General features: G+C 49.9%; 2 protein-coding genes across 5 annotated transcripts in view; one reads left to right on the forward strand and one right to left on the reverse strand.

Moving 5' to 3' along the window:
* The window catches only part of CRYL1 (crystallin lambda 1), a 73,643-nt gene extending 62,281 nt beyond the window's left edge, over window positions 1–11,362 (reverse strand). The window contains exons 1-2 of one of the 2 annotated variants that reach the window (XM_059996084.1): window positions 11,230–11,362; window positions 3,522–3,629 (exon numbers count right to left, since the gene is read on the reverse strand). In XM_059996084.1, coding sequence (XP_059852067.1) covers window positions 3,522–3,629; window positions 11,230–11,279 — 158 coding nt within the window. In that variant the 5' untranslated portion in view covers window positions 11,280–11,362. Of the gene's footprint in view, window positions 1–675; window positions 741–3,521; window positions 3,630–11,229 lie in introns of those variants that run through there. The other variant, XM_059996085.1, reaches the window with a different exon arrangement.
* An 11,952-nt stretch (window positions 11,363–23,314) lies between these two features.
* IFT88 (intraflagellar transport 88) overlaps window positions 23,315–23,499 on the forward strand; it is a 75,926-nt gene continuing 75,741 nt past the window's right edge. For all 3 annotated transcript variants that reach the window (XM_059995587.1, XM_059995588.1, XM_059995589.1), the window contains exon 1: window positions 23,315–23,407. The gene's annotated coding sequence lies outside the window, so the exon portion shown is untranslated. The remainder of the gene's footprint in view (window positions 23,408–23,499) is intronic.

Genomic DNA, 23,499 nt, shown 5'->3' on the forward strand with positions numbered 1-23,499 from the left:
AAGTCAGACCCTCAGTCCCCCGACCCAGGAGCATGACTGAGAAAACCCCCAGCGGAGAGTTTGCAGTACACTCCACTAGGTCCAGTGCAGGCCCAGGCTTTCCACAGACTACGGCCAAACTCATTCGAGCTCAGAGGTCACCAAACACACAAGGCAACGAAGGGGAACAGGTTTTTTCACCCCAAAATATGCCACCTTGGCACAAGGACTGTTTTGAGATAAAAGCAATCAAAACCCAGCAGATTCAGGAAAGGCTCTTTCCTTCCCCCTCAACTGCCTACATTTACATTGGAAAGGGGGCCTGGGTCAGAAGAGACAGTTTTACCTGAGAAACCCCTGCACAATAGGGCAGCCTTTGTTATCCCAAGGTCTCCTCTCCTTCCCGGGAAAGGCCTTCCCTCCTCGGTATCCTGACGTCCCGCCCAGGCAGGATTTACAGAAGCCTCAGCTGCCCGGCTAAGCCTGGGGAGTCCTGATGGCTTTGGGGGGCTCCCCTCTGTACATAATTACATCTGGTTTTCTCCTGTTAATCTGCCTTGTATCAGTTTAATCGTCAGACCAGCCAAAGAACCTAGAAGGGAAGAAGGGGACACTTTCCCACCCCTACCGTGATAAACCACCGCAAACTTTGTTTTTCTTCTTAGCACCTACTACTGCTGTGATACTGTGACTTACAATAAAAAAGATGTAGCTGGTCTTCACAGAGCTGGCACAGAACTCCTAAAAACTCTTGGAACTTCCTGTGAAAAGAGCAACAAATGTGTCTTTTGTTATGTTAATGCGGTGACGTTTGAAAGACCCTCAGGACAGGGGCTGGTTGCCTGTGGCACCATCCCAGTAATTACAGCCTTGCCCCTGACCTGGGGGCGGAGAGTGAGTTCAGTCACCAGCGGGCAATGATTTAATGGATTTAATCAACAGTGCCTAAATGATGAAGCCTCCATAAAACCCAAAGACGGGGTTCAGAGAGCCTCCAGGTTGAAGAGGTGGAGATTCAGGGGAGGGTCCCCAGAGGGCAGGAACACTCCCCGCCCCTCCACGTGTCCCCTGCGCCTCTCTTCATCTGGCTGTTGACTTGCAGCCCTAACACCGTAGGTAATAAACCAGAAATCTAGTGAGTAGCTAGTCTCCCGGACCCGTGAGCCGCTCTAGCCACGGTTAGCAAAGCCAAGGAGGGGGCTGTGGGAACCTCTGATCCACAGGGCGGGAGCACAGGTGACAACTGGGCTTAACTGGCGTCTGGATTGAGGGGCTCGCGGGACCGAGTCCCTCACCTGCGGAGCCTGATGGCATCTCAGAAGTGAGCTGAGTCGTAGGACGGGCAACTGGGGTCGGAGAACTGCTTGGTCCGGGAAAACCCACACGTCAGGAGTGGAAACCGGAATCTCAACTATTAAACACGTGGGTCGAGCGATTCTTGTGTAAAGGGCCACATAGGGATATTTCAGGCTTTGTGGCCACATGAGGTCTCTGTTACATACTTTTCTTCTTTTTTATTTTATAATCCTTAAAAGTGTTACATTCAATCCTAGCTCACAGGATACACCAAACACACCGCAGCCCGGATTTGGCCAGCTGCCTGGTTTGCCAGAGCTGACGCTGAGACACCAAGCATGCCAGTGACTCCTTTGGACTGTCCGCCCCCCTCCGCTCCCCTCCCCTCGAGGTTTGGGGTCTTAGTCTATTGTGTTTGCCACTTAATCTTCAGCCTCCGTGCCCAGCACACAGGAGGTGCTCAGTCAGGGTTTTTGAATGAATGAAAGTGGGAATAAGTCAGGAAAGAATGTTTTTACCTCAAACTCCCCAATGGTTTCTGCAGTGGAGGCATGGGGGATCCCCCAGATCTCCCCGAATCCCCTTTACCAGCCCATCCCCCCAGCTTGTGAATTCTTCGTTGCCCCCTCCCTCAGGGCACCACCCTGGACCCAGAAGCCTGGGAGTCACACCCAGGCAGGAGTGTGAAGGCAGCTCCCTAGCCTCCAGGGATGAAAACTCTGCAGAGCACTTTACGCTCCAGGACTCCCACGCAAACGCAAACTCGCTGAGGCTGGATCTCCTCCCAAAATCTTACCTTTGTCTGCCTTATCCCGACCCCAGTCCCTCACTGGTTTCTCCCAGAAGCACTTTCTTAATAAATCACTGGCCCTGGAATCTTTGTCTCAGGTTCTGATTCTGAGGAACCTGATCTAAGACAACCCCAGGTACTGGAATTATCAGATATATAATATAAAGCAATCATGTATTAAACGCTCAAAGGTTTGAAAAATGGAACCACAAACAATCAGCAAACAATGAGAAACTATTAAAAATGAGCAGGTATATTTGGAAAAGAAGCTAATAGAACTTTTAAAATGGAAATTTAATTACTGAAATAAACTCAGTGGATGGTTTAAATAACAGATTAGACACAGCTAAAACTAGAATCAGTAAACTGGAAGAAAGATCTAAAGAATGTACCCAGAATGTCCTGCAAAGAGAGAGGGAGATGGAAAGTTGAAAGAGACTTTAAAAGATGTGAAGGCTAGAATGAGTTGGTTCGATATACATATAATCAGAATCCCAGAAGGAAAACAGACCCAGCAATCTCACTGTGGACACTCTTGCCCTTAAGCACCCAGAGACATATGAAAGGATAATAATGCAGCACTGTTTACATTAGCCCCCAACTAGAAACAGCTATAACGTTCCTCAGGATAAAATATAAATAAATAACAGCAAAGTCACACAGCAGAATATTATATAGCAATGGACACAGATGTACTACAGCTATAAGCAATGACATGGGTGAATCTCACAAAAATATTTTTATAAAGCACAAAAACAAGCAAAACTAAACTATATATTGTTTAGGGAAACAAATATATGATAAAACTTCTTTTTAGGCAAGGTAATGGTAGATACAAAATAAAGGAAGATGGAGGTCAGATTCAAAAGGTGGACACAGGGTTTTGATAATACTACTCTAGACCTCAAGTTCATGAATGTTTGTTTTACTCCAGTCTTCATAAACTAGTATAAGCGACCTGTTCTTTTGTATATATTTAACATGGAAAGTAATACTTGCAGAATCTCTATAAAACGAACAGTATAGACAAATGCCGAGGATGCCTGTCCTTGGCATGTCAGATAAGCCACGGCTGGACTCTGTGTCCTACTATGTCCTTGAGTGGGTTCCTGACTGTTCACAGACCTAAGTTTTCTCTGAAGCGCAGAGTCCACACAGCTCCAGGGCGTGGGACACAGGAGAGCAGCTCCCTGACTCACTCGGGCTGGAAGCTGAGGGTCTACACTCAGTTCCTCCACGCCCCTCACATGTCTTCACTGCCCTAAGTCCTGTCCTCAAAATCTGAGTCCCTGCTTTGGTGTGAATCCCATTCTCCATCAGCCTGGCCTTCACCCGCTCCAAGGCTGCGACAGCGAAGGAGAGTGAAATCACAGGACTTACAGCCTTGAGGACACGGAAAACAAGACCACCTGAGGCCACGGGCTGCTGGATTCCTCCGCAGGTGCAGTGGACTCACCTGATGCTGGCCAGGGCGTATGTTACCTGCCGTTGCTCAATGTCGTACAGTTTCACCTTGAAGCCTGCACTGGCGAACAGCATTGCCCAGCTTCGCCCGATGAGGCCACTGCAGGGAGAGACATTGAGAGGCCACCCGTTAGCTTGAAAATGGAGCATTTCCATTCCCGGCCCAGGAGGAAAGTTTCAAATTACACGGCACCCCATTCCTAAAATCTTTGATATCTTAAAACTACACATTCTAACAGCGGTATCTACTTAAACTGTTGCTTCCATGCAAGAGCTCCTGAGTCCTCACTCCAGTGCCCGTCCAGACCCTGCTGGGAGCATGGCAGAGACCAAAACTCCAGCAGGGAGGGAGCAGGGAGCCCAGGGGAAAGGCCCCCCCTGGGGACCCCCAACTGATCACTGTCAGACAAGTAACTGAATCTGAAGAACAGAGACAGCATTTTCCTTCTCCTCCTCCAATAAATAATTTCTGCTACCACCACCAGCACTTGAGGCAACATAAAAACTGTTCACATCTCGGGACTTCCCTGGTGGTCCAGTGGGTAAGGCTCCATGCTCCCAATACAGGGGGCCCGGGTTCGATTCCTGGTCAGGGAACTGGATCCCACATGCAGGCCGCAAGAAGTCCGCACGCTGAAACTTAAGATCCCACATGCCACCACTAAGAGCCGGTGCAGCCAAATAAATAAATATATTTTTTAATTTAAAGAAAAGAAATGAATGCAGAGCGCCCAAACCTTGGTTTCTAATATCACCTCCAATGAAGGAAGCGGGCTCAGCGTCCCTCCCCTGAAGCATCCTCACTGAATCTGCACGGATCCACCTGGACCCCCTGACGTCGCCCCGTGGGACTTGAGAGGAAAGGGGAGCCAGTGCAAAGGGGGGCTCAGCTGTTGGCCTGCTGTGATCAGTGAAACCCTCTATCTCTGACCCCGAGTCTCTGTTTCCCCAGCATTCGGGGAACCGTAGCAAAGCGCATCATTCGTTTCCCAGTAGATGGAACAGACGGCCCACAGGCTTCACCATGGTGACTGTGTGAGCAGCTCCGGGGAAGGGGGGCCAGAGCAGTAGCCTGGAGACAGGCTCCAAGGAGGACTCTTCCCATTCCGGCCCCCCAGCCCCCCTCCCCCCAACTCAGCTAATCTACAGTTCAGGTTCAGAAACATTCCCAGCCTCAGAGTGGTTGAGGGGAGGCGCAGAGCAGGCCTCCTCTTGACCAAAATCCTTCCACGGTCCCAGGCGCTCAGCCCCTAATCCAACCAGGCAGCCCGGAGAGGGGCCACTGTCTGGTTTCAAGGTATCTCCGTGAAGCCACTGGTCCCAAATGCCGAGTGCAAACAACGAAAACCATCTCTATGCAACTTTGGAGCAGGGAGCAGCATTACACAGCAGGTTGTACTCCAGATTCTTCCGCACTATGAAATAATGTAAAGTTACATGTTATGTACAAACAAATTTTCTGTTAAACCCTCAGTGCCCTAGACCCGCACTGTCCAATAAGGTGGACCCCAGCCACACGCAGCTATTTAAATTAAGAAGAATTAAATTTGAAAATTCAGTCCATCCACAGTAGAGACCCGTTTCAGAGTACTCGATGGTACATGTGATCACGGCCACCGCCTTGGACAGCAGGGGTGACAGAACATTTCCATCTTTGCAGAGCTGCTCTAGAGCATAGGAGGAAAAAAGAAACCCTGCAGGGCCCAAGCCAGAGTCTGAACGAGATAGTCCTGCATGAGGACATCCTCGTCCACACACACACACACACACACTCTCTCGCGCGCGCGCGCGCTCTCTCTCTCTCTCTCTCTCTCTCTCTCTCTCTCCTCTCTCTCTCTCCAAGCTGCAAGGCGCAGGTAAAGGCCAGTACCATTCATGCTGGTCATCCCAGTTGACCCACCAACAACTGGCTGGTCGGAACTGGGATGCACGGCAAGTGTAAAAACATACTGGATTTTGAAGACTGCCCCCAAAAAAGGACGTAAACTATTTCATCAATAATCTTTATATCAATTATTCATTGAAACAATAACACTTTGGAAATATTACGTTAAATAAAATATATTACAATTAATTTCACCTGTTTCTTTTTACTTTCTTAATGTAACTACTAGAAAATTTAATTATGCACGTGGCTTGCCTTTGTGGCTTGCATTCTTGGTCTAAGGGGCAGCAGCAACTTAAACGATGTCTAGAACTATAATTCAATCATTTATCCTTGTATTTAGTTTGGCATTGGGTCACCTAGTTCATCCCCAACTATGCTCCCAGGCTGGGCTCACACAGAAGTCAGTCACATGTCAATCTCCCAGAGGCTGTGGTTCCTCGTGGTCGACAAATGCACTGGGAGACAGATCTCATGCTACTGTTCCAACCTTCCCATCAAAGATGTTTCACCACACTCTAGGCCGCCATGATGCTCCTGCTTGAATACTGGCCGCCAGGTAAACTAACTCATCTTCATAACTTTGTTTATGGCTAAAAGAATCAACAGAAGACAAATGTCCAAAAGGAAATAATATTTGTAATAGATAAAGACACAAAAAGTTCTACAAGCTCAAAAGTAAAAGATGAACATGCCAAACAAAAGGGGGGAACCTGAACAAAGTACGTGAACAAACTAACTGGGAAACATACTTTACTGCCTTAGTTCAACGACAGCAGATAAATCCCGATCAGGTGGCAGAGGCGGATCACACTCAGTGCTGGTAAGGAGATGGAGACCCCCCTCCCCAGCTCCCAGGGCTTTTACTTCCAGAATTTATCTTAGGTTAATATAAGCAATGCACACAAATAGCTACTCAAGGTAGAATTTGTACCGGCAAAAAAGTAAAAACTAACCTTCTAATATTCAGAATTGGTTAAATAAATCATATACCGAAAAGGCAAATAGAGCAAATTTTTTTAACCATTGTTGGATACAGAGGTGGGTATGTGGGTATTCTTTTTTCTATATTTCAACTCTTCTGTGTTTGAGAATTTTCATAATAAAAGGGGAGAGGGCTTCCCTGGTGGCGCAGTGGTTGAGAGTCCGTCCGCCTGCGGATGCAGGGGACACGGGTTCGTGTCCCAGTCCGGGAAGATCCCACATGCCGCGGAGCGGCTGGGTCCGTGAGCCATGGCCGCTGAGCCTGCGCGTCCGGAGCCTGTGCTCCGCAATGGGAGAGGCCACAACAGTGAGAGGCCCGCGTACCACAAAAAAAAAAATAAATAAATAAATAAATAAAAAAATTTAAAAAATAAAATAAAATTTAAAAAAGTTGGGGAGAGATGAGTTGTATTCCATACAACAGGCATTAAAGGCAAAGTCAGTTTACTTTTATTGTCGTGGGTTTCAAGGTCTGTATGGCCTATATTCCCCTAGAGGAGGGGTGGAGAGCAGAAGGCCCACTCCTGGGGGACCCCTCCCCCAGCTGTCAGTCACCGATGACACCACGAAGCGGACACCAGCACCCTGTGCTTGAAGAGGACTGAGCTCCCATCTCCTTAAAGCTGGGCCTAAACTATGGAAACTGTACGTGAGCATCAGGTACTTACTGGGGCTGAAAGATGATAACGCTGGGGACACAGCGGAGGGGGTGGGCAGGCGGGGGCAGGAGGGCGGGCACAGGTGCAGCAGGGAGTCACAGCCAGACCCCAGAGGGAGGGGCAGCATCTGGCTCACCGCTTTCCCACGGCTTTCCGGTCCCCAGCACTACCTTACTTGGGGCCCAAATACAATTAGCTTCCTGGCCTTAGAGCCAGTGACATCTTGCTAACTCTTCCTGAACCCCTACAAGCCTGGGGAATAGAACGGGTCCTTACCGTTATGACTAATGCCTTAAAGCAGGGGTCCCCAACCCCCGGGCCGCTGACCAGTACTGGTCCTTGGCCTTTTAGGAACAGGGCCACACAGCAGGACGTGTGTGGCCGGTGAGCGAGGGAAGCTTCATCTGCCGTCCCCCATCGCTCCCGTTACCGCCTGAACCATTTCCCCTGCGCCCCTGGTCCGTGGAAAAACAGTCTTCCACGAAACCGGTCCCTGGTGCCAAAAAGGTTGGGGACCGCGCCTTAAAGCTTCTAAATTCATAGATCTGAATTGGTATTTCAAAGGCTGCTTATTCAAAGGTAACTTATTCTGTTACACGGCAGCAAAGCAGCCAGGGAGAAAAGTGAAGTAACAAAATTGGTTCAATTCTAATTTTATCATTAACGGCACTTAGCTTTGAACAAGTCCACTCTAGATACTTTTTAAAGTACTTTTCCATTCTACAGTTACTTATTTACTGGCCAAAAGTTGAAGTAAAACCGTCTTAATCTCAGTTGGCTACGGAATATTTGCCAATAAGAGCTATTAAATATTTCTAGGAAAAGCATGTTTAGTGTTGAGCTGATGACAGGCAGCTGGAGCGTCCTAGGGTTTGCTCTGTGCGTCTGTGTATATGTCTGTGTGTCTTGTGCTTTAATGCAGAAGTAGCAGGAAAAAATGTATGCCTCACAAAATTTCTTATAAAGAATGTACGCAGTCACCTCAAAGTAAAATTCTGGAATAAAATAAATGAAAACAAGTTCAGGGGATGCATAGCGTGATATAGGACAACATCCTAGCAAGCCTTCCCACTACACATCTCTGCTACAATAGCTCAAACATCTGTCTACTAGGACCAGGCAGGAGGGACATACAATTGGAGATGACAGTTTCTACCCTAAGGGGAGGGTCCCAGAAGCAGAACTTTTCCTGGAGGACTTGGTCCCTGAGCTCAGTCCTAGAGGAGTGTGCCCAGAAAAAGGGGACAGCAAGAGGGCACATGGGGCCCCAGTGAGACAGGCTGGGACCCGGGACCCGGGACCCTTTGCCGCAGTGCTTACACCTGCGTACACACCTCTCCTCGAGCTACAGATACAAAGACACTATAGGGACCTAAAAATAACTGCGCGCATGAGCAGTGGGGACAAATTATGAACAAGATACAAAAAGACCAAAGACCCAACGGCCTCATCTGAGGTGCTAGGGGCAAGGTCCTGTGCATGACCACTGCACACAGCACCACCAGGGGGGTGGGCAGACCTCTTGAGCCGCCCCTCTGGCGGACCGTGGATCTGCCCACACCCTCACCCTGTGTAAGGAAAAAGGTCACCACCACCCCACACCCCCTCAGCACGAGTCCCAGTAAAGCCTTGCCTGAGTCTCTCCTCTGGCACCTTATCAATTTCTGCTGATTAAAGAGTCCAAGGACCTTGGCTGGTCACACCAGGAACACACGACCACGACCACGCTGGCCTTCCTGGACAGATCCTACCTTCAAAGCTCAAGGCCTAAAACCTCAGTGAACACAGTGCAGTGTACGTCGGAGCTCTGAAGTCATATTTCGGCTCAGAAACACCGTGGTCTGTAAGGCCTGGCAACACCGCTAGGATGGATTCGGGGAGACCCATCTCTACCGCCATTTTGTAAAGCTGCCGTTTCCAGATTCTCCCCCTTTAATGTTCGCACAGCCCTGAACCCAAGGGGGTTTTCTCTCCTTTCTTAATTCTTCAAAAACACACTCTTACTCTCTCAGGCCCACTGCTCTGAAGGGGCTCACCCTGCATGCTCTCAGGAAAGCTAAGTGCCCTTGACGAAAAGATCAATGGAAAAGAACTAAATAGGGGTTGTATTCCTAGCGTGCACTTTTAAGAGGCAGTCTGGTAATTATTAAGATAAAATGGAAAAACAATGGCCCAGTATGTTCTCTAAACTTTGAAATATGTATATTTTGGTCTGTTGAAATCCAAGAATGAAAGTGAACCAGGTTTTAGCCAATTAATTCACACTCCCCAGGCCCATCTTTTGAATGGATGCCCCTTGGAATGACCTATGGGGTTGAGAGAGAGAGAGAGAGAGAGAGACAAGGGGTACAGGAGGGGAGATGGGAGAGAGAAAGGGACCAGAGGGGAGAGGAGGGGACAGGGAGGAGGGAGGAAGAAGGGAAGGAAAGCAGGGCTGCCGCAGAAGCAGAGATGGCTGCTTTCGGAGGTGCTAAAGGTGTGGGGGAGGGACTTCCCTGGTGGCGCAGTGGTTAGGAATCCGCCTGCCAATGCAGGGGACACGGGTTCGAGCCCTGGCCCGGGATGATCCCACATGCCACGAAGCAATGAAGCTCGTGCGCCACAACTACTGGGCCTGCGCTCTAGAGCCCGTGTGCCACAACTACTGAGCCCGTGTACCTAGAGCCCGAGCTCCGCAGCAAGAGAAGCCACCGCAGTGAGAAGCCCGCACACCGCAACGAAGAGTAGCCCCCGCTCGCAGCAACTGGAGAAAGCCTGCGCGCAGCAACAAAGACCCAACACAGCCAAGAAAAAAAAATGCGGGGGAGACAGGACCGTCTCCTAATTCGTGTGGTGAATGAAGTTCTCCAGCCCTTGTCTAATTCTTTTGTCAGCCTCCCTCAAGGAATCAGAAGTAAACTGACTCCCCTTCGTATCTCCTTCCCGCAAGAACCAGAGCCAGAGAAGGGCGCAGTTGACCCCGGAACGACAGGGTCTGGACACCGCAGAGCCACTTACATGCAGGCTTTCTTACATGGTAAATCCTATGGGAAGCAGGATCTGGGGCTGGGTACAGACTGTCAATTAAACTGACTTTTCTGGTGGGAATGGACGGTGGGCGCCGCTGACCCGCGAGTGGTCCAAGGGTCACCTGTACAGTCAACTCCAGACTTCGCTCAACATTGTTGGGTGCCGGCAGGGCACCAGTCCCAGGCCGTGGTTGATACACACTTGACCCTGGACAAAAGGTGCAAGGCAAGCGTAGTCACCACGCCTGGGACAAAGTACACTTTTTTCTATATTTTATATCCCTTCAGGAGGCAGCCACATGCCCACGTGCCTGGAAAGGACAGAGGCACAGGTAACTCCACTTCTCCATGTAAAGGAATCTGACACAGCGTCCTGTCTCCATCCTCAGAGGGCTCTAAGGAGACACCCGGACAGGGACTTGTTCTCAGGACAGGGCTGTGACGGGGGTCAGGCAGGCCAGCACCTCGGCGTTGTAACCGGACACTGAGCCACCCAGTAGGTGCGCCTAGCGACCAACTGCAACTACCGACAACTGGGTAGACTGCTATGCTAGCTTACCAACGGAAAGGTGCACGTAGACGCGTGTTTTAAAACAGCAGTTGTTTTACAAGAGAGATGGAGCACAAACCAGAAAACCGTGGATGGAACTTAAGCTGCTAACCTGACACACAACTCCCGGCGAACCCGGATGCCCTCGGGATAGGGGGCCCTCGCCACACTGGAGGCGCGGATTCGGATCGCGCGGGCCGCGCCCCCCGCCCCCAAGCGGGTTCGCCGGGTGACAGCCTCGGGCCGGAGCGCGCGAGAGCCCCCCGCCGCGCCGGCCCCTCCGTGCCTCCGAGCGCCCATCCCTGGGGCTAGAACGTGAGAGAACACCCTTGTGCGGACCCGCGGCCCGACAGCTCTGCGTCCACTCGCAGCGCCAAGCGTCACTGTCCCCGCTGGGGCCGCATCACCGAACTCCGCCCGCACCCGCACCGCTCCGCAGCCGGGCCGAGGCGCGGGCGAAACGGAGCCGCGCCCCGTAGTGCGCCCCCGCCCGCGCCCGGGCCGGCCGGGTCCCGGGAAGGCGCCGGGGCCACCGCAGCCGCGCCACCAGCCCCCCGGGCGACAGCGCCCGCGCCCCGCCGCCACCCTCCCGGCCGTGCGGGCTCGAGCCCTACCTGCCGACTACTGCCACCCCGCCGGGCGCCGAGGACGCTGGGGACGCCATAGCCCGCGCGGTGCCCAAGCCCACAGCTGCAGCGCGCGCCACCCGGACACTGGCTCCGCCCGCCCCAGAGCCGCGACAGGGCCGGGGAGCCTGGCCCGTGGGTGGGGCGCGGGCGGAGCCTCCACTTCTCCACGCCCCGCGGGCGCGCCGGGCTCCGGGCCCGGCAGGCGGGGCGCTTAGCACAGCGTCGGGTGAGGGGGGCCGTCTGGCCCATCGCGGGCGCGCGGAGCATCCACCTCCCCTCGCCCCGGGGCGCGCACGGGAGGAGCTGCCGGGAGGACCACGTGGACTGGACGCCGGGTGGCAGAGCAGCCACTTCGGACTCCAGTAACTCACTTTGTTTTGGTCATTTCCCAACGGCGCCCCTAAAGTCGGTGCACGGGGAGAGGACACCTCCAGACCAGCACAAGGCGTGACCGCTAAAGGACCCCGCAAAATTATCACTGGAATCCCCTTCCCGTGTGAAGACATTAGCACCACTTCCGTCCACACCAGCTCAAGGCCTTAAGCTGAGGACGGTTAGTGCTGAGTTCACACTGGTAGTTCGTTTCTGGGAAGACCCCAACTTTCTCCGCAGATGAGGCCGAGGCCCAGGAGCCTTGGGACAGCAGGCAGAAAAGCTGGGGGGAGGGGGGAGGGGCAAACTGGAAGGCTGTGGAGCCCGCCGCAGCCAGGCTGTGTTTCCTCCTACCGAAGGCCTAGATGGTTTCTGCTCCAGGAGAAGGAAACGTCACCGCGCCACCCCTGGCTCTTTTTGGAAACAGACCGGAGGAAAGGGCATCACATGTCCCATGACAACACTGTCCACACAGCACAAACGGGGGCACACCAGTCATCCAGGTCAAGACGATTAGGCAGCGGAAACGCGTGACTCTGAGACTAGGGTGACGCACGGAGCCCTTCCTCTGTCTTCCCCGGTCAGGAGCGAAAAGAGGAATGTCAGAGCAAGAGCAATTTCACAAGTTATCGATAAACATTTGAAAAGGCACTCAACTCACTTTAGAGAAGAGAATGAAAAGTGACACAACAAAGAGGTCGTCTTTCGCCCATCAGACTGGCTGAAATTATGAAGACTGATAACGTTCCCAAGCCGGCAATGAAGTCTTTCAGAGGCACACCTCTTTCCTGCACAAATGCTACAGTGGTACGTAGTTGGGAGAGCGTCAGGTACCCCTGGTGCTGAGGGTACCGGACTGCAAGGCTTCCCCAGCCCAGATCTGAGCGGTTTCCGTAGCCACACAGGCAGCAAGCCGGTCAAGGCGCGTGCAGAGTGCGCACCTTGGAGGGCGCGCTCCCGGGGTGGCAGCAGCTGGGCTGTTCGCTGCTCTGCAGTGCTAGCTAGCTCTTTGCTAAGAAGGTGCTGGTCCCTAGACTCGTGGCAGTCACGGGAGTCGTGAAAAAAGGCAAAAATCGAAAACAGTGCTCAGCCTTTGTTTTTCAGCGAGCCGTTACAGGGGCAGCGCACGGCCCAGGCAGCAAGGGCGGCCCGGGGACTACACTCAGCATCTCAGCATCAGATGCCAGAGCTCTGAACTGTGTCTGTGAGCATCTGTGCTTCATCTCATTTATCTTGTGCTCCCCTTAGCAAGACGTGTCCTAAGGTAACTGCTCCTTTGATTTACCCATTTCGGCTTATGAAAAAACTCATAGGAACACTCAACTTCCAGATAGCAGGAAACTCGGACCTGTGATTCAAATTACATGTGACTCGAGAAAAGACTAATCTGCTCCCTAAGGATAGGAGATGAGTGGCTGTCTGGGCCTGGGGGGGCAGGGGATGATGCCTCAGGAGGAGCACAAGGGAAATGTTGCATCGATAGGAGTATTCTGTATCTTGATTATGGTGATTGTTACACAGGTGTATAAATTTTCAAAACTCATTGAAATATACACTTAAATGAGTGTATGATATTATATGTCAGTTATACATATATACCTCAATAAAGTTGATTTTGGGGGGAGTAGGATTTTGGATGATTTATATCCTTTGAGAATAAATGTTTGGTTCACTGCACCCCTCTCCCACCTAGGGAAAAAAACACCACACAAAACCTTGATCAGCTGAGATGCTGGATGCGGGTACACTTGCAACACGTAGTTGGAAAAAGAAGTCATAAATGTTATGTTCTGACCAGTAGCAGAGGTGGTGTGTGTTGCAGCCATTCATTTTTTCTTATTTTTATCTGTGTGTGTATGTGTGTGTGTGTGTGTGTGTGTGTGTGTGTTTGTGACCTAATTTCTTTTGCCTCCCTCCTCCTTTTCCCTTATTATTTCATGTAAGGGCTGTTGGTAGTGTGTAACGTTATAATTTAGTCATTAGGTCACAAAATCCTCAGGTGAGACTTAAACAAATTAGACATGGACACCAAGAGTGTTGCCCAGAGATGGGTGCCACGACTCTTAGCTCTTTCTTCCCTTTGGGGCGAGAGGGTTAGGGCCTCTCTGTGGGGGAGAGAACTGCATCTTCTTAGGAGAAAGCATGGCCTTCACTGTTGCGACATGAAAGATCAACCATGTTTAGAAGCGTGTTTAGACTGTGCCAGTTATTATTAAACTGCTGTCTCTCTGCTCCACATCCACCCTTCTACATATGTTCTGTTGTGTGACCCTGACGCTGGCTTCCTGTGACGGTCCACCAGCGGGGGGTTGGAGACAAAACACAGGTCAGGTCACTTGCTGATCCTCCTAGTGTCGCCCTAACAATCGCCCGGGTGACCTCCGCTGGTTCCTCCTCCAGCTTTGTGACCCCCCCAGGCACAGCCTCTCACACCCCTCAGAGGCTCCACTCCCCCCCAGGCCCCTCCTCTGCTAGTCCCCAAATCTTCCTGCATCCCTGAGTCCCAGGAGTAGCGGCCTTCCTGACGTTCTGTGCTTTTCAGTCCAAGAATGACAGAACAAATTCTCCATATTAAATTCTCTGTTGAGTGAGAGAGATAGATAGATAGACACTCTGCTGAAATATCTGGGTGGTTTCTGTGTTTCAGACTGGAATTTTGACTTGTATAAATATTGACAGCTTGTGTTTATCAATCAGTTCTATTGGAACCCAGGTCATCTGAAATCCATATGAATCTGTGGAGAGGTTTTCATATGAACTTCCTGGTGATAGTTTAAATGTGTAATCTCTGACATGTTTTTCCCTCTTTTAATTAGCTTAATTGAAATTGATCTTGATACACCTTGGTTATAGATTTCTGAGATTCTTTTTTTTTTCTCTTTTTTTGGCCATGCCACGCAGCATGAGGGATCTTAGTTCCCCAACTAGGGGTTGAACCCGTGCCCCCTGCAATGGAGGCGGGGAATCTTAACCACTGGACTGCCAGGGAAGTCCCATGAGATTCTAATTTATCTTTGGAAATTCACCTTGGGTAGCCTGAGACTCAAGTATGATAGGAAGGTCCGTGGTTCAGAAGAGGAAGCTGTTAACTTGATGAAGTTAAAACTGCATCCAGCCCATGAAAACATGTAGATTCTAACATAATTAGAAATCAAGTATTATTCATTGGAATGGGTTTGCACCGCCAAAGTTTCCTTTTTACAAATCTTGCACATATAACCAAGTATTCAGCCACTGAAGATGGGCCAGATGATGGCTAAGGTGAATTTGGGGCACGTTTCAGAGGCTGAATTCCTTGTGTATTTCCACTCATTTCTAAGATGAAACCACCTCAATGGCAGTTTCTCTCTCTTTTTTTTTTTTTTTTTTTTTTTTTTTTTTGCGGTACGCGGGCCTCTCACTGCTGTGGCCTCTCCTGCTGTGGAGCACAGGCTCTGGACGCGCAGGCTCAGTGGCCATGGCTCGTGGGCCCAGCCGCTCCGCGGCATGTGAGATCTTCCTGGAACGCGGCACGTGAGATCTTCCTGGACCGCGGCACGAACCCGCGTCCCCTGCATCGGCAGGCGGACTCTCAACCACTGCACCACCAGGGAAGCCCTCTTTTTAAAATTATTATTTATTTATTTATTATTTCTTTTTGGCTGCATTGGGTCTTCATTGCTGCGTGCGGGCTCTGGGTGCGGGGGCTTAGCAGTTGTGGTGCAGGGGCTTAGTTGCTCCGTGGCATGTGGGACCTTCCCGGACCAGGGCTCGAACCCGTGTCCCCTGCATTGGCAGGTGGATTCTTAACCACTGCACCACCAGGGAAGTCCTATTTGTAGACTTTTTAATGATGGCCGCTCTGCCTGGTGTGAGGTGGTACCTCACTGTAGTTTTGATTTGCATTTCTCTAATAATTAATGATGTTGAGCATCTTTTCATGCGCCTACTGGCCATCAAGAAAATCTTGAACTTCATTTTGTCGTTTTATATTTCACACCAATATCATATTGCTATTCTTAACTTTTTTTTTTGTATTCTAGACAAATCAAATAAATATGTTGATTTCGTTTAGCAGGAAGATTTCACCATAAAATAAGGTATAATTATAGAAACAAAGAGTTTAAAGAGGAATGCTGTGATGTTAGAATTGAATTGAAAATATCAGTAAGAACTCACACCTTAAAAAAAAAAAAAAGGTATTTTCCGGCTCTGCTCCCTGAAACAGCCCAGGCTTAACAATACCCAGTATCTCAAATCTGATCTGAACCCCAGATGCCCAAATCTTGGTCTGTAATGCCATTTTCACTAAAAGGAACCAGGACTCCACGGAGAAATTGTTGATGTGTGTTTGGTGCAGGAAGGGTACCAGGTTGGCTTGTGTGCCCAGAGGCAAGAAAGCGTTCAGATACCAATGGGGCAACTTCGGTGGACCTAGCACTCAGCCTAGAGGGTCGTTAGCAATGAGAAGATCCACTTGGGATATCTGGTCAAATGCTCTGCTCTTAAGTGACCCCAATTTACTTTTAAGACTCGGATTATTGAAATATTTTTTTAATATTTTAGTTTCATTGGAGTATAGTTGACTTACAATGTTGTGTTAGTTTCAGGTGTTCAGCAAAGTGATTCTGTTATACATATACATATATTCATTCTTTTTTAGATTCTTATCTCATATAGGCTATCTACAGAATACTGACTATAGTTCCCTGTGCTATACAGTAGGTCCTTGTTGGTTATCTATCTTACATATAGTAGTGTGTGTGTGTTCATCCCAAGGTCCTGATTTATCCCTCCCCCTAAAATATTTCTTAAGAAGTAAGTATATAAAGGTTTAAGAGAATAGAGGCCATGGTATTTATGTTTTTGAGTTAAGAAAGGATCTGTGCATACCTGGTAAAGCTTAGTGTTCGAGAATTTGGGTCTCAGGGACAGCTTTGTAACTGCTATAAAAACGTGTATTTTGGGGGAGGAACCATAGACTGAAGACAGTTTGTATTTTAGGGGGGAGACTTTTGAGGAGACAGAAACATGTACCTCAAAACTAAAGGGTTCCTCTCTATTTTCATAAAGCACATTTATACCCACGGTCCCATGAGGTCTAGGAAAGCTTAAATTACACTGTATTATTCATACTATATAACACATATAATATATTGATATTATTATTTTAACAAAGAGTCGGCATTTTGGAAGCTAGAATTTCGAAATATATCCCTGATAATTCTTTTTCCTTTCCTCTACCTATTAAACTTCATTTGTTCATTTTCGCCAGTAATAGAGGGCTGATTTTCTACAGGACCTAGAGCAAGTGATAAGCCATTTCACACCTTTCTGTAAGTAAGAAAAAGGCACTTTTTCCTCAAAACACTATATTCCCACCCCCAGAAAATTGTCATACTATACTGATGTTTTCGAACAAGATACTTTACTGCCATCTTCTGGAAAATTGTTTTTATTATTATAAGCAGCAAATCTATGAAAACTATTATGTGAATAACCTCTCCTTAGATGTCGCCCCCTTCTGCAGCACACAACCTGTACAACCATATATGACAGAGGCTGTGATGAGTATAATATCATCTAGAGAATCCGTGTGCTTGAATGTAACTGTGTCCAGATAGATCGTAGCTCCTTGTCAGAAACTCAGCATTTCATAACCATTATAGTCACTATGGCTTCTGCCCAGATGATTTCTCTCTCTCTCTCTCTCTTTTTTTTTTTTTTGGCCACATGGGCAGCCCCTTGTGGGATCTTAGTTCCCCAACCAGGGATTGAACCCGGGCCCTCAGCAGTGAGAGCATAAAGCCCTAACCACTAGACCACCAGGGAATTCCCTCCAGATGATTTCTGAATTCACTCAGAGAAGATGTCACTCAAGGATTTCATCTCTGCCTGGGCTCAGGATTCTGGGGGTGGCAGAAGGCTCAGGGTGAGAAACCAAGACAGAAGGTAAGGGGCTCAGTCAACCAGCAGGGGGTCTCAGTTAAGCAAGCAGGACAGGCAGGACCCTCACCCTGAGGGACCTCGACTTTCTTTTCTGGGGTTGTACAGAAAGTACTTAGATCTCCCTTTCAAAGTCATTGCTGGATAGAGACACATTCGCAATAAAAAAGAGAGATTTTTCTTGCCTTTTGACGCAGTTCAACAATGTTATATACAAGCCACCTCAAAAAGACAAAACCTAACATCTTCCCAAACCACCCCCATGTGCCCCCAGAATTAAACAAACCCACTCAAACACGAACCGAATGAATGTGGCGACTAACAGTGTTTCAGTGAAGTGATATCTTGTTCTTCATACGGAGAATTTTGAAGAGCACATGTAAATACAACAATAATTCATTTCTCGGAAATTCCCTGGCGGTCCAGTGGTTAGAACTCGGCACGTCCACTGCAGGGGGCACAGGTTCAATCCCTGGCTGGGGAACTAAGATCCCACAAGACAGTCGGCATGGCCAAAAAAATAAAAAACAAAAACAATAATTCATTTCTCAACATTCTGTATTGAATTATTATAGATATTTAGAAGAATTTATCTCACACATATTTAAAAAAATACTATCAGGTCACTGATGATTCTTTAGATCATGCTTTGGCACTTACAAACTACTATAGTTTATTCCAACTGTTTTCAGGTGCAGTCCAGTGAGTTTAATGTTCTCTGCATCCTCCCAGCACTGCCTGTAGACCCTTGTGTGATAATGGAAAAGTTTTGCACATGAGTCTCCGACACACACCTGTGGAACGCAGCTAATGAGACTAAGGAACTAAACTTTATAGTTGATTTAAATTGAGGGCTTCCCTGGTGACGCAGTGCTTAAGAATCCGCCTGCTAATGCAGGGGACACAGGTGCGAGCCCTGGTCCAGGAAGATCCCACATGCCGCGGAGCAACTAAGCCCATGTGCCACAACTACTGAGCCTGAGCTCTAGAGCCCGCGAACCACAACTACTGAGCCCGTGTGCCACACTACTGAAGGCCGCGCGCCTAGAGCGCGTTCTCTGCAACAAGAGAAGCCACCACAATGAGAAGCCCATGCACTACAATGAAGACCCAATGCAGCCAAAAATAAAACAAATAAAAATTATATTGAATTGATTTAAACTTTATTTTAAATAGTTACCAGCAGCTAATGGTTACCATATTAGACAGTGCAGCTTCCAGACGTTTTTCCATCTGCCAGGAATGCCTTATTTCTGGTTTATCCATTGGTGAAACTCTTACAGTTGAATGAATGAATGAACAAACGAACAAATGCTACTGTTAGACCCTGAATATAGCTGACACAGAGCAATAAAAATACTTAATGCTGACAGTAGAAAGCACTGAATTTCACTGTTTCATGAAGCCCCAGCACCTAGAGCCCATGCTCCACAAAAGAGAAGCCACCAAGACGAGAAGCCCGCGCACCGCAAGGAAGAGTAGCCCCGCTTGCTGCAACTAGAGGAAGCCCGCACGCAGCAATGAAGACCCAATTCAGGGAAAAATGAATAAATAAATAAATAAATTTATTTTTTAAAAAAGATGAGAAAAAAATTTCACTCTACATTTTCAGGCTAATTTGCTTTTAGCTTTTGGGGCAAAAAAAAAAAAGCCATGATAATTTAAAATATTTAACAGGCAGCCGCTGCATTTCATGGTATTTTTCTGGGCAGAAGAGGTGAAAGGTTTTCACAGTGCCTAATAAATTACTTATTAGATAAACCAAGTGTTGCTAAGCTGGGGTGGGAATCCAGTGGTGGTAACACCTGTGGTGTACTTGAGTAAACTTTGACGAATAAACAGTAACTATAAAACTGTGTTATGAGCTCTGATAGTGGTAGATCCACCGTACACCAGGTGTTAGGGACCGAATCGTGTCCCCCAAATTCAAATGTGGAAGCCCTGACCCCCAGGACCTCAGAATGTGACAGTATTTGGAGATGGGGGATTAAATTAAAAGGAGCCCTTGTGGGTGGGTCTTCATCCAATGTGACTCATGTCCTCATAAGAGGAGAAGATTAGGACACACAGGGTGCCCAGAGGGAGACCATGTGAAGGGGTAGCAGAGAGCGGCCAGACCAAGGAGAGGCCTCAGAAGAAACCACGCCTGCCCACACCTTGATCTTGAAGTTCAGCCTCCAGCGCACTGGGAAGTAAATTTCTGTTTTTAAGCCACCTAGCATGCGGTACTTTGTTACGGCTGCCCTAGCAAACTAGTACTCAGCGACTAGGGAGGGCCTTCTGGACAGAGGTGGCCAGGCTAAGAGGACAGTAGGAAAGATCATTTTAGGAAAAGAGAATAGTGTGCTGTGAAGGCCTGGGGGTGAGGAAGACTTGAAAGCACGTATGGCCGGGGCACGACGTGCCGGCGAGGAGGCCAAGGGGAGGAGTGGTGTCGTGGACGTTTGTCCATGGATATTGTTGGCTGCCCAGCATCTGACACCCTTCGTATTTTAGGAGGATCCCAAAATGCGTGGGAGGAAGCTTCGGGGAGCAGACACCCTCCGTCTGAGCTCCCTGGAAGCCAGAACACGGCCTTTGACCGACACACAGCAAGCTGGCATTCCCATCTGGGGCTCAGGAGGCAGACAAAGGGCAGGGTGGTTAGAAACGGTTCCCAGTGGCTATGATGGAACCAGGGTCCAGTGGTAAAGTGCTACGTGCCAGAGCACAGCTGTGTGAGAGCGTGTCCACCGGCGAGAGGGCCTTGAGGTACTGAGATGGCAGGGCCGCAGCAGCCGGCTAAGCAGGGCGACCAACTGCTCCTGGTTTGCCTGAGCAAACGGCGAGGGTTGGTCATGACTTCGGCAGCTCGCTCCCGTGAGCCGATTTTGGCTGGGCCTTGCCTGCCTGAGCTGCTGTTGCTTTTCCAAACTTTGCTCCTCAGCCTCTCTGACAATTCTGAGTTACCCAACATCGTTCCAAAAAATTCCTTTTCTGCTTCAGTTAGCAAGAATTGATTTTTCTTGGCTGCAACAGATTCCTGTGTCCTGGCCCCTGAAGAGCCTTGTAAGGCACAACATGGAGTTTAGACTTTGTCCAGAGGTCAAGGCCAGTGGGGAGAGAGGGCACCAAAAGGTCCTGCGCAGAGAACGAGGTGATCAGACCTTCACTGAAGGGTGACCACTTTGGCTGCAGTGTGGAAAACAGACTGAGTGACAGCAAGAGAGAAGATGCAAGAGTGCTGAGGAGGTGGTGAGAAGAGCCCGGAGAGAAGGAAACCAGGTGGCAAGAGCACCCGCGAGGCCCCCTTTTAACTTAATCCCTCTTTAAAGGCCCTGTCTCCAAATACTGTCACAGTCTGAGGTCCTGGGGGTCAGGGCTTCCACATTTGAATTTGGGGGCGACAATTCGGTCCCTAACACCTGGTGTACGTGAGGTCCTGTGGATCTACCACTATCAGAGCTCATAACATAGTTTTTGTTTGTTTGTTTGTTTTTTTGTGGTACGCGGGCCTCTCACTGCCGTGGCCTCTCCTGTTGCGGAGCACAGGCTCTGGACGCGCAGGCTCAGCGGCCATGGCTCACGGGCCCAGCTGCTCCGCGGCATGTGGGATCTTCCCGGACCAGGGCACGAACCCGTGTCCCCTGCATCGGCAGGCAAACTCTCAAACACTGCGCCACAAGAGAAGTCCCATAACATAGTTTTATAGTTACTGTTTATTCGTAAAAGTTTACTCAAGTACACCATAGGTGTTACCACCACTGGATTCCCACCCCAGCTTGGCAACACTTGGTTTATCTAATAAGTAATTTATTAGGCACTGTGAAAACCTTTCACCTCTTCTGCCCAGAAAAACACCACAAAATGCAGTGATTGCTGCCTAGCCCTCCAGGTTGGAAGTGATGGAAACAAGAATCTCTGTTCTCTCTGGAGCTTGTATTTTAGTAATATGAGCTACGTGACCTTAACATTTTGTCTGCCGATGTAGGCATGTGCTTAATAAATAGTAGCTTCAGTTACAGCACGTAGGATCTTTAGTTGTGGCATATGAGCTCTTACTTGTGGCGTGTGGGATCTAGTTCCCTGACCAGGGCTCGAACCCCGGGCCCCCCTGCATTAGGAGTGTGCCTTGCCACAACTAAAGATCCCGCATGCGGCAAGGAAGATCCCGCACGCCACAACTATGACCCGATGGAGCCAAGTAAATAAATAAATATATTAAAAAAATAGTAGCTTCATTACAACATTTAAAATGAAGGGGGCTTCCCTGGTGGCACAGTGGTTAAGAATCCGCCTGCCAATGCAGGAGACACGGGTTTGAGCCCTGGTCCGGGAAGATCCCACACGCCGCGGAGCAACTAAGCCCGTGCGCCACAACTACTGAGCCTGAGCTCTAGAGCCTGCGTGCCATGACTATTAAGCCCGCGTGCCACAACTACTGAAGCCCACGCGCCTAGAGCCCGTGCTCTGCAACAAGAGAAGTCACTGCAATGAGAAGCCTGTGCACCCCAACGAAGAGTAGCCCCCGCTCACCGCAACTAGAGAAAGCCTGCGCACAGCAACAAAGACCCAACGCAGCCAAAAATAAATAAATAAAGAAGATCCTGCATGCTCCAGCTAACAGCCAAAATAAATAAATAAATAAATATATTTTTTAACAATCGAGGGAGCTGCAAATTTACAGCCTGGAGATCTAAACAGATAATGAAAATGGTTTCCATATACCGAAGTGCAGTGATTTGAAGGGCTCTACAGTGTTCAGGAATTAACTCACAAAACATGTAGTGAACAGCTACTTTGAGCCAGGCTGGGTGGCTAGATACTCTCAAGAGCCGTGTTAAGACTTGACCAGGTCTCCAAGCTGACAAGCTAACAGGGTGTCCTGACAGCTGGCAGAAACACCTGGTCAGAGACAGAGGACCTTATTGTCACAGCCCAGCAAGCAGCCTGAGCTTCACACTCCCTCTGCCCACACACCTCCCCAGTCCCACAGGGGTAGCGCAGGCGGCTGCTGCACGCACAGTGAGTTTGTGTCACAGCTGAGGGGCCCTAAACTTTGGAAACCTCAGTTTTTTATGATGAACTGCAGGCCAGCACGATGCTCAGACATCATCCCTAATATGCCAGAGAGCATAACTCGCCTTTTGCACTGGAGGGAGACAACATCTCAGTCTTCCAAAACTCACTAATTACACTGGTGTCTTTAGACGCCTCCCCGCCAATTTATCTTGAAAATTTAAGACAAACTTTAAAGATGTGAACCGGTTATTAACTTCATTCCTCGTTCTCTTGCTTAGCGTCACTCAGGCTGGGTGCCGGCTTTGGCGCGTCTCGGGCCGCCCTCGACGTGTCCAGGGCAGGAGCACAGGACAGGACAGGACCACGAGGTGCGCGGGGCCGCGCGGGCGGCCTGGGCTCTAGCCGGGACCGGGGGGAACCGCGGGAGGGGTCCAGACAGCCAGCTGCCTGCCCGGACGCGCTTCCAGGGCTCACAGCTAGTGCGGCGGCCACCGGAGCTATTCACAGCAACCAGCACCACCCGCCGGTGATCTGCCTTCCGGATGATTTCATCAGGATCTAGGAGACGTGGGCTTCCCCGAAGTTCCTGTCCCACTCACCGCCCGCCAAGACCGCCTCCGCGGGGCCCCTCGGCTCCAGCTCCCTAGCCGGAGCCGGCCCCGCCCCTCTCCGCTCAGGCCCCTCCCCGCCCTCCAGGCTCGGCCCCGCCCACCTGTATCGCCCCGCCCCCTCGCGGAGCACTGTGGGAGCGGCTTCCTTAGATCCGCGCGTGGCAACGCCACGGCTGCGCAGCTCTCCGCCGAGTTCCGGAAAGGCCGCGCCAACCCCGCAGCCCTCGCGGTCTCCCTGCTCCCCTCGCCGCGAGGTAGGAGAGGGCCCCGGGCGGCGCGGGTGCCCGCCGCCCTCCGGGGGGGCCGTGGGGGGTCGCGGGGGCTCTGCCCCTCCCCCGCCGCCGGC

This window comes from Delphinus delphis, chromosome 18, assembly GCF_949987515.2.
Source record: "Delphinus delphis chromosome 18, mDelDel1.2, whole genome shotgun sequence".
In the NCBI taxonomy this organism is placed as follows: domain Eukaryota; kingdom Metazoa; phylum Chordata; class Mammalia; order Artiodactyla; family Delphinidae; genus Delphinus; species Delphinus delphis.